This window comes from Habropoda laboriosa, unplaced genomic scaffold, assembly GCF_001263275.1.
Source record: "Habropoda laboriosa isolate 0110345459 unplaced genomic scaffold, ASM126327v1 scaffold110, whole genome shotgun sequence".
Classification (NCBI taxonomy): Eukaryota; Metazoa; Arthropoda; class Insecta; order Hymenoptera; family Apidae; genus Habropoda; species Habropoda laboriosa.
Window position 1 is genome coordinate 176420 of NW_017100243.1, and position 15865 is coordinate 192284.

Below are 15865 nucleotides of genomic sequence, written 5' to 3' on the forward strand. Positions count from 1 at the left end.
ACTTAAAATTAAAATAAAAAAATTATAAAGTGCCGTTTAATTACTAAAATGTGTTCAATTGTTACTTTCAAATATTTCAATGTATATTTAACAATCATCTAATCAATACATCACTTAAACTCCCATAACTAAGAATCTAAAAGGGACATTTATTTCAGTTGTTGAATTATTGTTGTATTTTGTAAACCAGCTTCTTCAATCGTTTTATCTTCTGTAAGCTCCTTAGTAGGATACATTGTTAATAAACTGAATTCTCTCATAGCATATTGAGGTCTCATACTAAAGTATAATTAAGGAATAACACTTTCGTTTTAAAAGAAAAAAATTAATTGTTGTTACTTCAATGAGAATAGTATTAATTGAAAAAGGATACATTACTATATACTGCCTCAAATCATTAATTGTATGAGTTAAATTAAATTGAACTTTTACAGTGCTTCCATCAGCAAGACGAATTTGTAATGTTGTAACAGGTTTTGATTCATCCAACTTCAATTGTTGTTTTGCCTGTGATTCATTTGCTGTTTGATCTGCAAGATCTGTTGGTATTGTCATACCAACTGTAGCTGGAGAAGGGCTGAACAAAAATATTTTTGAAAATGTCTGAAAAATATTTAAAAAATATCTTTCTTCTATAAAAAGAATATATATAGATTATATACCTCCCTAACATATGCCCTTTTCCACTAAAAGCTTTCACTTTAACTTTTGAAGGGACATATCTTTCATGACGATGATCTTCCATATCAACCCTTGCTTCAGTACCTTGAATCTCTTGACGTATTTCTGGTGGTATTTCACCTCGTTTTATAGTCTTCAGAAAGTTTACATTTCCTGGATCATTATATAATCGAAGTTCAGAATCATTTATAGTAAATCCATCTTTCCACAATTTTAAAGTAATTAATCCAGAATTTGTCTGTTGATGATTGGATGATGTAGCAGTGACAACTGAAAAAATAAAATATTTATGTTACTTTAATATATTTTGTTACAAGATGTTTAAGTTTCAATAATGTTGATAGGTTACTTTCAGTATCAGAACTAGTTTGACCTAACTTGTAGCCAGTACCACTAAAGGTATTTGGTCTTTGCTGCCCACTTGGTTTGGGTTCTACAGCAATTGATTGTCTTTGACATGATTTGAACATGTCACTAACAACATCTTTTTTCTTCCCTGGTCCTAAAATTTGTTGTCCACTACGTTCAGAACCACCAGCATAAAATGCTTGTCCTTCTTCTTCTTCAGGGCTACTTTCTTTCTCTTTAAGATCATTAAGCATTGCAAACATAGGCTTTAGTTTTACTTTTTCTTTTGATGATTCTCCTTCCATTTCTGATTCTTTTGTACTTCCTGCAGTCTTTTCAGAAATATCAGTATGTTCCTCTTTTGATGTTGCACCTTCAGTAAGTTCGTTAGGTAATTTAGGATAATCAAATCCATCAGAATAATAAAATCTGTCAATAGCAACCTGAAAAAGATTTAAGTAATTAATAGATAAGTTTAGATATACATGTTAGAACCCTTAAAACTAAATTGTGTAATCAATATACTGTATTACTAAGATGTTACAGTGTAGAAAGAATTTGTTTTATGGTAACTAATCTTATTTTTAGATGTACTGTCATTGACAATATTCCTAAAATAAAACATCTAATAACTTTAATCACGTTATTGCAACATTATGCATTTATATGCTGTGAAACACTTTTTATTTGAAACAAATCTTCAATATTTTAAAAGAAACAACTTGTTTCAAAACATTACTAAAATTTCGCGAGTAAGTATTGTCATAAGATTAAAATTTGTTAAATTTGAGGTTATAAAATGGTATTGAAATTATATTAATACTAACGTACTAATATACCGTTTCAACGATTCATAATAAAAATATTTTGTATTAATGTTTATAAAAGGTGTAATAAATATGCTGTCTCACCGCTAGCTGCCAATTAGATAACTCAAGATAACATTGTGCTTCTTCGGGTTCACTCCCAGTTGTATCCATAAATTTCGAAACTAATTCGTCGTGATTCGCCATTGAAAGCGAATATTAAAACACTTGCAATGTATTGTAACTTATGCTTTCTATTGTATCTTCAAAAGTTTCTCTTATAATAATTTCCTTTGTTCGAGAATACAACTTTACGTCAATTTCTTCAATTTTCCCTGTCATTGCTCTTCCATTTATATGGAACTGAACCGGATATATATACAGTGCTTACATCCGCGAAATGTTTGAATATACATTCTGATGTGTTTTTAATCTTACAATAATTTTTGTAATTCTATCAGTTTAATATGATTCTGATTATTTTGTTTGTTATATTTTAAATACATTCCTACATATTATTATAAAAGGTGTAAAAATAAGTTACATGAATATTATTTCTTTTTAATACTTCTTGTGCAACTTATTCATATTATAATGTTCTATAAGCTGTTTATGTTATGATATATTATTTCTTTTGTAACTTATTCATATTATAATGTTCGACAAGCTGTTTATGTTATGTGACAATATAAGGCTGTGCCACATTTTATCCAATGAGATTGAGGTACATCAGTTTTTAAAGGTATAGTAATTATATAATTTTTTGGGAAGAATTTAATATCTTTATCGATATTTTGTATGGCAGCTGCATAGAGAGGACATTCATACACTTCCTCTATGTTTTTTTTATTTCGTGAATATTTCAGATATATAGGTGGCATATTTTGCCAAGTTTCAGTTGTAAAATTTTCGGTTAATATATTTTTTTCAAAATTCCATCGACCACCACATAAATGCAATCCGCAAATTAAATATGCATCAATATTCTCTATAGTAATTGTTTCTTCTGTAGTAACTTCAAAATCAAAACTAATTTCCTCAATAGGTATATTATATTTTTTGGAAAACGTCAATAAAATTGCGGAAAAAAACATTTTATAATGAGATAATACATCAAGACAAACAGTTTTGGGACAACCTTGATTCATCCAGTTTTTAAGAAAATTTGCACGTTTTAATAAATTATCGATGTAATACGATAAATTTCCCGTAACGATAATGGTTTGCGTTTTTTCCCAAATGTGTGGAATTTTATTTTCATATATTTCTTTTGCCAATTCTCTTAAAGAATTTGTAAGAAGAAGATAGCCATTCAATGCTAATTTTAAATTATTCAATGTTTTAGTTATGATTTTTAAAATCTTTTTTAATGATTTGATTTCACAAAAAAGAACTCTTTCTAAAGGTTCTTTAAGCATAGAAGTACACTTGTCTGACATTTCATTAATTTTAATGGTATCACATAATTTATTATCAATTTCATTAATTAAAATTAGTACCTGATCCTGATGTAATTCTTCATCTGGTAAAAGAATTGGTGAGTTCATACACGAAAATAATGATAAAAATTCTGTAATCATCATAGTATTTAAAATAAAAACACCATTCTTATTAGATCCAAAAACTTGAGGTGATAATTCTAAAGGAATTTTTTTAATATGTTCAATTATATGATAATATTCACATCTTTGTGGTATTAACATTTCTATATTATTTAAATACGTATATTGATGATTTTCAATTATATTAGAATTGCAATAATCATTTAAAAGATGTTTTAAACATTTATCATCAAATTTATCTTGGATTTTCCCCCCATAATTACATTTCGCAATAAGATATAGAAGAATATCAAAAGGTACATGATCTGTATTATTAATGAAATTTTGCAACTGTATAATTGATATTTGAAGATCAGTATAATCAAAGTCATATGGTATATTCCATCCTTGAATTCCACAGTTGTGTCTTTGTTTTATAACTACATGGAAAAAGCATATTCCAAAAAGAAGTTTTAAAAAAATATTGTCTTTCCCAGGACAGGCTTCAAAAAATTCTTTACTTATTATAGGTTCTGATTGATAAATATTCAATAATGCTTCTTTGATATTCAAGGGATAATCATGCATTATTTTTATGCTATTTTGCAAAGTACTAATTGGAAATTCTTTGATGGTATAACAGGATAACCACAATCGAAAATTTGAAGATACATCAGAACTGTTGCAATTTTCACAAATTTTTTCAAGCTGAATCATCCAGTGAGGTACCAAATGACAATTTTCTAAAAACACCCAACTTCCCTCTCTCTGAGCTCCCTGTATAAGATGTTCAGCTTTTTTTTCTTGATCTTTACTCATAGATAGAGATACAAATTTTGACAAATAGCCTTTACTTTTTGCAAATGCAGAAATAAGAGATAAGGGTGATAAACAAGCAGGTAAAATAAATAAAAGTGGAGTTAAGCAAGTAGATTCTGCGTATGATTGAGATATTTTCATTTTTGGAGAGTAATTGTGTATACTTCCTAAAACGTTTTTTATAATTTGCATAATTTGTACTATAATCTTATCAGGACGTAAAACTTTTACAAGAATAAGTTTTTGAAATAAGGACAATTTATTAATCCAAGGTTCTGGCATTAAATGGTCTTGAAGTGACTCAGAAGTATAATACTGTTTCCAAGCCTCTTCATTGCAGCAAAAATGATCAACAAGATCATAAAATACAGAGAATGTTTTACTGAGATCATAAATATTTATCCAAGTATTATATGGAAGCCAATTACACGTGTAACTTGGAATTGTATTAATATGATTTGGGTTTAGTGTCATGAAGTATTCAATTTCTTCTTTGGTTGTTTGTTGGTCATTCAATAAAATTTTAGAACATAATAAGAAAGAATATAATATTTTATGTTTTTCTGATAAAGATCTGCATATGCTTGAATAGAGATTTTTAGTGAATGAAGATTTCAAAAATTTTAATCGTTTTTCAAGAATAGTACTTCTATTTGAGGTCTCAATTGATCTTCTATATAATTGCATAAACCATGAAAAAGAAAACCGGTACATATGATTTACATACGACAAGGTGGTTAATGTGTTGAATAAATCTGCACAGTACTTAACAAACTGTACATACGCATTTCGATATTTATTTATTTCTAATGATATTGTTTTTGTCACTTCTTGTTTTTCAATAACATTTAATGAGAGACTCTTTGAAGAATCTAAAGTTTTTACAGCACTTTCATCTTCAAGAATATTTGTAGTTGTTGAAGATAAGATACTTAAAATAATGTCCTCTTGTTCTTTTAATATTTTTTTATTGTTAGCATCTTCAATAAGTAGAGTTTCAAACTTTTCTTGAAGTTCTGGCTTTTCTTTGGATATGATAAAGTCAAGAAGTCTCTCTTGCAGAGCTTCATTTGGAATAGAAAAATCAATTATTGTAAGTTTATTAAATACTTCACATGCAAATTGAGGATTAACCAATCTTGTTGTAATATATAATCGAAAATCGAATGAATATTTTATAATATCACAACCAGTATCCAAATATGAATATTCTTCATTGTTATACATTCTTTTTAAGAAAGGATCCAATAATGTTGCTAGGTTTTCTCCTACATTTTCAATTAATGTGGGAATGCCATTTTCAACATTATGTTGAATAACTGATACATAATCAAGATCAGTAAGCTTAATGACTTTAAGATTATTGTTTTTCTCAATTGTTTTAATCCACTGATTTGCTTGGTTTTGAGAATCAATAAATAAAGACCATAATTTAGAATTATTCATAATAATTGCATTTTCAACCGAAAATCTACTTTTAGGTAAACCAGAAAAATACCAATAGTTTATATCATTTTCTTCTCCAAGCACATTTATTAAATCATAATCTGTACTATATGATATTTTTAGATCTTCTATGTACTGTTTCCAGTACTCTAAAATGTTACTACGAAACATAATGCTATATGGTGCCATATAGGTTATTATTCCACATGTTAATATAACATCTCCAATAAGGTTATCATAATTTTCATTAAGATTTTCTGCAAACTGTATCCAACGATTTTTTTCTCCTCCTAAACTTGCCATTAAATTTTCTGCTTTATGAAGTTTATTGGTACAGATTTTTACTTCTTGTTCTAGTTTTACTTTTTGTTGTAATGTTTCTTGAAGATTTTTATTCAATGCTGCAAGCTTAGCATTCAATGCAGACAATGTTTTACGTTTTTCATCTAAAAAAGCTTCAGCTTCATTACATTCTTTTTGTGCAATAAATAGTTTTACTTTCTTGGGTGCAACTGCCTTTGCAACTTCATCATAAGACACCATTGCACGTACCCATTTACAAAGTCCTTCTGCAGCACTTGATGCTTTGGCAACAATATGTGGTTTGAAATTGTTATCCATTATGTATGTTTTTTTAATAACTTGTATAATGTTAGATGGGATGTTATCTTTATCATAGTCCTTTAGAATTTGTAAAAAATTCATATCACTTAAAATTCGTTTGCTTGGACTCCAATAATCTGTATATTTCTTACCAGTAACTGAATCAATAGCTTTATCTGGGGCAACATCAAGCATAACACATATTGCTGCCATTACTAGCTTAACAGTATCTGGAGGATTTTTCATAGCTTTAACAAGTGTAATATCTGTAGGTTTCAATGTATTTAATGCAGCAATAGCATCTTCTAGGATTGGAATTGCTACAGCAAGATCAGCTTCACATTCCATTTTTAATTTTCCAGCAATTTCTGCTTTCTTATTTGCAATTTCTTCTTCTTGTTGTACAAGAGTAGTTGCCTTCTCTACACTAATATTCTCATTTTCCACTTCTTTCATAGTATTTATTGTTTTTTGAGCAGACAACTCTAATTGTGGTTTTAACATTGTCAATGTGGCTTTCATTCTTTTTACTTGTTCGGCTGCTAATTCTAATTTTTCTAAACCTACCAAATATCTACTTCTCATTGTGAAGATATCTTTCTGTTTTTCACATAAGAGATAGGTATAAAGTTTCAACATATGTAAAAATGCAGATAATGTAACATGAACTTTTGCACCTGTTTCTTTATAGTATTTAGTGCTTATTTCTTGCATGTTGTTATGTAATTTTATACAAACTTCTATTACATTCATCTTCATTTTTTCTTGAACATTAATGTTTTGAATATATTTTATACCTATCTGTGTAAGTGTATCTGTTGGCCACATTTCATACCAATTTATTGTACAGTATTTTACTAATTCCGGATACTTATATAAATATAATCTGATTTCTTTGTTCATTGTACTACAGCACATTATAATATGCAATTTATTTTTACATTGCTCCAAGAAATAATTCATTACAGCTTGGTTACTTATTTCTTCATTTTTATTGCCACCTTGGGCTTGCAAACGTACCATTTCAATAATATTACACCTTTCTTCAATAGAAAACAGATTAGGTATTTCTCCAGTAGCTAACAAGCAACTAATATCAAGAAAAAAATTATCCTTCATTTGTTTATCTTTCAAGAAGAGTGTAAAATTTTGTCCCAAACCACCACACTTTTTTAGAACTGTTTTTAAATCTCTTCTCCAAATATTCATGTCACAGTAAGAATATACAGAAGGTTCAAATAATTCTTGCTTTTGCATATAGGCAGCAAGGATTGTTAAAGATTTTCTACCAGATCCTATATTAGAAATCATTAATAAATTTCCTTTAGGTGTAGCTAGAATTCTTGAAATCTTAATCAAACATTGCAATACATATTGTGATACTACAAGATCAATATGTTTTTTGATATTGTTATTATTATATTCATTTAAATAAAAGAGAATTTTATTTTTTAATTTTTCAGTAGAACATATTTCTTCATATGCTTTAATTCCATCTTTTTCTACATCCATAAAATTGCTAAACATTAAATTGTTAAAACTATCCTTGGTAATTTCATTGTTATCAAACTTTGGCAAATAATCAAAAACCGTTTCAAATGAATCTTTAAAATGGCGTTTGCTAATGTTCTTAATTTGCAAAAATAACCATTCTTTGTCATTATGATCTAGTATTCTGTCACCAAAAACACGCCATATTTCGTGAGCCCAAAGACGAATAAAAGTAACTTTGGTTTCTACCGAGTCCTTTTGAAGTAGGCTACATCCATCAATGACTTTACTTATATCTCTTATGTTAAATTGGTATTGAAATTTAGCAGGTATTGGTCGTAAAATTTCAACTATAGAATTATAAACATCAATTGTAGCATTAGTTATACTAGTTACAGTACTGAATACATCTGCAGTAAAGGAATTTTTCTTTAAATTGCTAAAAAGTACATTCGAAAATACTTTAAATATAGCATCTGTTGTGGGTACGTATATAGTATATAGGTTGAAGTGTCTTAAAAATCTAGGACATATCTCTGTTGCAGCATTAACTATAATTGAAAGTAAAAACATAATATCATGTATAAAGACTTTTTCAGGTTCATTAATATTATAAAAGTAACCATAATTATGATATTGCCGAAAAAGTTCTAAAACACGATTTATTTCCGATTTATATTCATAACTTTGTATATTAAGATCATCTATAAAATTAATACAAAACTTTTGTTTTGATGCGCCATAATGACTTTTCCTTATTTTATTTAGTTTTGAAAGCAACAATTGTTGTGTTCTAACAACTGTAGTCAAAGAAATAAAGCTAAATAAGTTAAAATACATTTCGTTTGTTAATTTGTTTCTCAACAAATTTTTTATAAGAAAAGTTTTTCCAATAGATACACCTCCACAAATAATAAAAGGTTTTCTATATTTTATATGTTTTAGAAGCAAATGATTATATTTCATTGTATTAATTGTTGGTACAAAGATTTCATTACAATCAGGTATATCTAATATTTGCTCATTCTTTAATATATCAATGCTACCCCAGTACTTCCAATTTCCAACACCTTTGAAGACATAAAAATGGTCTTGTATTAAACCTTCATGAGGTAATGTCACTTCAAAGTTTTTTATTATATCTGGTTTTGGATACTCTTTGTTTGTACCACTCCAAAGTGATATACAAAATGAATTAAATTTAGTGTGAGAATCCATATCTAAATTCCCTCCTAATCCCCATATTATAGATAATATAAGTATAACTTGTACCCATATTAAAAAATGGCCTATTTTCCCTTTCTCTTCAACATTTTCTGTTAAAACATCACTTAGATACATTTCAAACAAATTTAGTGTTGACATTACACAATGTAATTGTCCAGCAGCCAAAGTTAAAGTACAATGTTTCTCTATAAATTGTAAAGAAGCATTCATTGCCCAAATAAACAACACATATATTTCTTCATATTCATTATAAATATTATGCTTAGAAAAATGAGCTTTTGCATATGGTCTCCAATCAATAGAACTTGATTCAATGTGAATTATTCCACAATTTGATAAAATAGCAGGAGAAACATCTTCCATATTCATTGTTTCAAAGATAATAGATATAGTATTTGTCATATTAAGTTTTTCACCTGATGTCAATTGTAGTAATTTATTTGTGTCAAGGACTGTGTACAAATTCTCAATCCATACATTATTTAAAGGTCCGTCAAATATTATCCACTTCTTATCAAACAAATCGTTTTCTAAGAAAGAACGAAATACTTCGGAATATATACCATCCTTCCAAACTTTCGATTTTTCATCCAAGTACCCAAAAAGGTGATTGACATCAATTGTACTTGGAACTATTGTCTCTAATTTCACATTAACGCCAAATTCAATACCTTTTTCACACAAAGATGATAAAACAAGTTGAAGGACATTTAAGATTTCTGTTTTTCCAACAAGAGGATTTCCAACAATCACCAAAGATTGGTAAATATACATGAGTTCAAATGTTTGTATAATTTTAAGTTTGAAAACATCATGCATGTAAATAGATCTAGATTTACATATTGTTTCAAGAGTTTCTAAAAATATTGTGTAATTTGGCGGTAATAAGGGAATATCTGAGAACATACAACGAATTATATCTTCGAAAATATATACATCTGTATTGCAAAGTTTAGGAAGATGAATGTCAATTAACGAACGGAAAAGTAATACAGTTTCATTTTCGTGTGGGAAACTTTTTTTTAAATAAATCATAGTTTTAATGATTGCTTTTATAGAATATAAATTAAAAATGTTACATGATTCACACAGTAGCTGTTTAGATAGTATTTTATAAAATGTAATTAATTTTAAAGCTAATAACTTTGAATTGGATATGCCAGCAGCAAAAAATTCAATTTCTACAATTCTATTTAGATCCGGTACTACCATAGATACTGTTCTAAATAAACCTTTTAAATTATCTGGTAAATTAGAATACTTAAATAAACCGAGTTTTGTGATAATACAAATATGTCCAGATGAATTCATTTTTAACGAGGAACCTTCAAAAGTTATTATCTTTAAATTTGTTGCTACAGTTCGAAAAATATTAGTAAGAGTTTGAGTAACCCTTGATAGAAGATCAATTTCTAATCTATCAAAATTTTCAAAACAAAGCCATGCTCCACAAGAAATGAATCCTTTAAATACTTGAGATAAGAAATTGTAGGTTAACATAGAAGCACAGTTAAAACTACGAAATAATGTTGCAATAGCTTTGGCTAAACTTCTAATAGTCTCTGACTTTCCTGTAGCAGATGGTCCCGTAATGGCTCCATATAAATGATATTTATATGCTTGCATAAGAGTGTGAAAACATCTATCTGTTAAAGGAGTACTAATTATACATTGTTTGTAATAACTATATTCATATCCATATTTTATAGTTATATTAAAGGTTGAAACTTTCACATAATCTTCTTCTAAATAATATTGTAATTGTGCAACCCATTTAAAGTCTGTAGATTTCGTAATATTGTTGTCTAACAATAATCTAATAATATCTTTTTGATGATTTACTGTGATGATTAGAGACATTAACAAATTTCTCCATCTTTTTATTGAATAATTTTTCAATTCATTAATTAAATTACTTACGAAATTAACATATTTTAAATGTAAAGAATTTAATGCTTCAAAATTGAATGGTGTAAGACACTTGTGTACTTCAGATGTCCAGTAAAGTTGAAGAGTGCAAACAATTACCATACTTGGAAAATTTAAAATACTATTGTATGTAAATGTTTTATTAAATACTTGATAACATTGGAGAATCTTTTTCCTTATTACTGTATTTATTTCTTGCTCAAGACATATTAACCATCTTTCTTCATAATTAGGCAGAACATAAAATGAAATGAATTTTTCTAAATGTAATTCTTCTCCACAATCACCGATAATAGAACAAACACATTTCTGTTTATTGGCTTTTACTTTTTGTATACCTTCAAAACATTTTTGTATGGGTATATGAGATTCTTTTAAATTGCAAAATTCAAATAATACTTGTTGAATTTCTGTATCAGAAAGAAAACAGAACCTTGGAAAACATAATCTCTTTGTTTCTATATAATTTTGTAGAGTTTGATTTATCTGTTCAAGCTTTGCAACAATATCAAGTAAAGACTCTAAAATTACAGTATTGTTAATTTTCGTAAAAGTAGGAGTTTCCGAGAGTTGGTCTTTAATACTTTTTAGAATTTCTTTAATTTCTTTATACAAAATGAATTCTTTGGCTAAATGCACTTGTATGCTGGAATGATGAAAGGTAGAATTTAAGGAAGGTATCAATACTTGTATGTAATCCCATTGATTAATAATTTCCCGAATTCTGGAAAGAGATGTAAAAAAATCTGCCATTATTGAAACTATTTGTTTAACAAAATTTGAAGTTTTCATTTCTTCAATAATTATGAGGTGATGTTCAAGTAGTAATTCTATGTTGTTTAAATTAGAAAAGACATCCATTCCAATTTTTTCATCAAAATTTATTGTAAAAGAAATTTTATCCCATTCTTTGATCATTTGGAATAATTTCTGTTGTGACTCTAATTCTCTATTAGCACCTATACTAATAGCTTCGTATTTTTCAATATCAGTCATTAAATTAAATGAAATAATCTTTCTTAAACTGGTCCCAGCATTGGGTGTGAGATCAAAATTACATATTACAGACATTTCTATCCAATGTCGTTTTTGAAGAGCTGGATTACACATACATGTCACTAATGGTAAATATTTTTTAAAATCATTTATATCATTAAGTGCTTGCCAGCATAATTTTAATGGTGCTGGTTGTTGCATTGGATCTGGATCATCTGCAATTCCAGAAAATTTAAAACATTTATTTGCTATTATATCCATTTTAATTTTTGTCTTAAAGGTTTTGCTCATTTCAGTAATTTTTTCAAAATAATTCAATGTTTTTCTCTCTATGGTAACAGCATCTAACCATTCAAAGGGACCATCCAACCATACTAAATTATCTTTTTGCCACTGATAAATTATATAGATAAGGTCATAAAATGATATAATTATTTCATGTAATTCAATTACAGTAGGAAATTCAGTTTCAGGAAATTTAAATAATCTTTCTTCTTCATTGATCCTTTGCATTTCATGATTAATTTGATTTACTTGTTTAAGGAGCTTTTTGTAATATTCAAAATATTCTCCAATGTTATTTATATCATCCATATTATCCAACACATCGAGTTGAGGTACAATATTATCCACTTCAAAATTTAATTTATTTATTCGTTTTTGCATATCATCCTCTAACTCGTTTTTCATTGCCTCACACAATATGTTACTTTGTTTAAATACTGGTTCAATTTCATACAACCAATTAATAGTTTTGTTATTTAATTCAATATGATCCTCTGAAAAAACTGTAATTTCTGATAGCATGCTTAACATGTGTATTGATTTTTCAATCTTACATTCTAATTCTGTTATTAATGTTTGTGATACATATGAGATGTAATCAATTAATTCAATTAAAGATTTTGCATTTTTTGGTACATGTAATGCTTTTATTTTTAAATCTTCAAATTCCAAACAAATGGACAGATTGTATTCTTGGTGGTATTTAATAAGTTTATTTAAAAAAACATTTATGATATTATATGATTCTTGTTTCAAAACTTGTTTAGCTGTATGTTGCTCTAATTTCCCTACTACATGATATGTATTGATTATCATTGCATTGACTTTCATTAAATATGTATTGTATTCCTGTATATGTTTGAGGTATAAATCAAAATTTATCTCTCCTGATGTTAACGATAATATTATTTTCCTTAAATTGGGTGCACAAATAGGATAAAATTCTTCAGTAATGTTTGCTACATGTTTATTTATAGATTGAAATAAGTTATGTAATATAACTTCCAATCTGTTATGAGATTCTTTGACATACCAATCTGGTAATTTTATTTTAATATATCTGAAATGTCTTTTTATATCAAGCCACTCTTCCAACGGTACTAAATCTTGAGCAATTGCCCCAATTTTTTCAATTATGCAATGATACATAGAGTATACTTCTTTGACACTAGGACTAAGAAGTAATTGATGATCTTGCATGATAAGTTGGAACTTTATTTGTGGACAGTAATGTCCATCACTCATAATGTTTAATATATGATTAATAGATTTTATCATAACATTTAAAATCTGTTGTACAAAAACATGTGTTATACATTGCATAATATTTGATAATTTTCTTTCATTAACATTTTTCAAAATCTTAGACTCTGCTATAGTTCTTGATATTTCAGTATAAAAGTGATTTGTTATTGCTAATGATCCTTTCTTAATGTCAGTGTTAATAATATTTTGAAAATCACTCAGTGACATAAGTCCAATATTATGATAATATTCAAAATTGCAGATAACTGCTGGAAGTTTAAGTTGTGCACTATTTATAATGATTTTTATTGGTTCTAGAAAAAGGAAATATCTTTTCTTCAATAATTTACGATGCTTCAAAAAAGTATCGTATTTAAAAGTTTCTTTTTCATCTAAAAATTTATAGTTTATACAATTTATAAGAGAAGAATAATCTTCACTTTTTCTTGGACTTGTTAATATAATTTTACTTAAAAAATCTTGCATATCTTTAACATAAATATCTTTTACTTCCTTTAATAATGTACCTATTAGTAGACAATATTTTTTTCTACATTCCTTGGGTAAAAATTCCAAAATATTTTTTTCCCAATCAATGGGAAATTCTTTGAAAGAAATGTTTTTCAAACAGATTTTCATTTCATTATATACTAATGTATGATCAAACATTGAAGTAGTGGTAATTAAATTGTCTGAATTGTGTACATTTACCATGTGCCTGTCCATGTTTCATGTAGACGAATTTGTGGAAAACTGTGTTTTATACATTGAAAAATTAAATCCACACTATTAACTATACTGTAAATTCACATTCATATGAATATGGAATGTTTTATCAATACCTCAACAATGGTATATATTTTGAATACACGGAAAATGCACGAGAAGCATCATTTTTTTAAACTTTTCTATAATTTAAAATATACATGCGTATTTTATTATTAATTTCTATAGAATATCGATAATATCAAAAATAAACGTAACATATGACTATTGCAAATATAAAGGACAAATACGATTATATGTATAAGATATGAAAAGGATATTTATTTAATTGTAATACAAATACTACGTAAACAATGCATATTATTTTTTAAATTAAACAAAATAACAAATTTACATTGCAACTCAATTTATAAGTATACCACAAACAAGGTACAGAATAGACCTATCACCTTATGGGACTTAATGTTTCACGTTCTGAAATATCGATCGTAGAAAAAATCAGAGGTTTCATTATGCTCTCTATGGTAATAGAATGATGAATTTAGGAATCATATACAATCTGACCATCAAAGATATAAGTAAAGTCGACAGATGTAACAGATCCTCGTTTGTGAAATTCGCATATAAAGATATTTACATATGCATACATATGTTAGATTGCGTGGGTGCAAATTTGTTGCATGATTTAACTTAATAAAACAGCTTAATTTATTAATTCCCCGTTGAATTAACAATTGTATGCGGTAAATTAGTTAGACATTGTTTATAACTTTTATTGACAATTGAAAAATTAATGTTCTTTTTGTGTGAATTACAGATGGAACTCACAAGAATCAACAAAAGGACGTCAACATGACAAGAAATGAAGAAATGAAATTATTTACAAAAAAAATCAACGATTTATTGTAAGATAACTGTACAAAATGTATTCTACAAAAGGTTACAATATACCAGTATTGTTTTACAGCATTTTACGGTCTATTTATTTCTCGAATTCTTTGGTTAATTTGTTTGATTAATTTTTGCGTAATTCTTACTGGAAGATGGTAATGTACCATCAGAAGTCGTGCCTACCACGCAAGATAACTCGTCGAGGTATTTAGCAATACAGAAATGAGCAAAACAAGGAAAGGAATAAAGAAAGACGAGAATAGCACTAGAGGAACGAGTTAAACAAGGAAAAAAGTAGGAGAAGACAAGGATAGCATTAAAGTAATGAGTTAGCAAGGAAAGATATAGGGGTAGGACAAGGATAAAAAATTTCAGATCGAGAGAGGAACACAGGCAGCTACAGCTACACTTGCGCGAGGGTACGAGGACGGTATAGTGGGAGACAGCGGTAGGTCATAGTGGGGGTAGTCGCTTTGGCCCACGTCCCACGATTTTGGCATCACTGACTGCTGGCATCACTGGTAAGAGTGGTCTTACTACACCTAGTAGAATCGATAGCGTTGGTAGCTATGTATGTTTGATAATGTAAGAAAGTTGATATACAAGCGTGAATATAGAGACTAGGACGAACCTAACCCCTTACAACACGGTCTCCTTTCAACACGGTTAGAGCGATGTTCTCTTGTAACACGGTTAGAGATTAGGGGTGGTATTCGTATAGCACGTGATGTGATCGGAATTTCGAAGGGCAAGTGTAATTATTGGATACTTTGGGAGATTTCATTGCGGCAGCATGCGTCGAACGAGTGTGTTGTGCGTGAAACGGTGAGG

At 28.0% G+C, this 15865-nt stretch overlaps 1 protein-coding gene across 1 annotated transcript; it reads right to left on the reverse strand.

Annotated features, from left to right (window-relative positions):
• Positions 1–36: 36 nt before the first annotated feature.
• LOC108572104 (NSFL1 cofactor p47) lies at positions 37–2193 on the reverse strand. The gene is made up of 5 exons (XM_017934296.1): positions 1941–2193; positions 1031–1472; positions 663–951; positions 374–577; positions 37–279 (listed from the first exon to the last, which is right to left on the reverse strand). Exons 1-5 carry the CDS (start codon positions 2040–2042, stop codon positions 150–152), a joined length of 1167 nt encoding a protein of 388 aa, XP_017789785.1. The 5' UTR covers positions 2043–2193; the 3' UTR covers positions 37–149.
• Positions 2194–15865: the final 13672 nt, after the last annotated feature.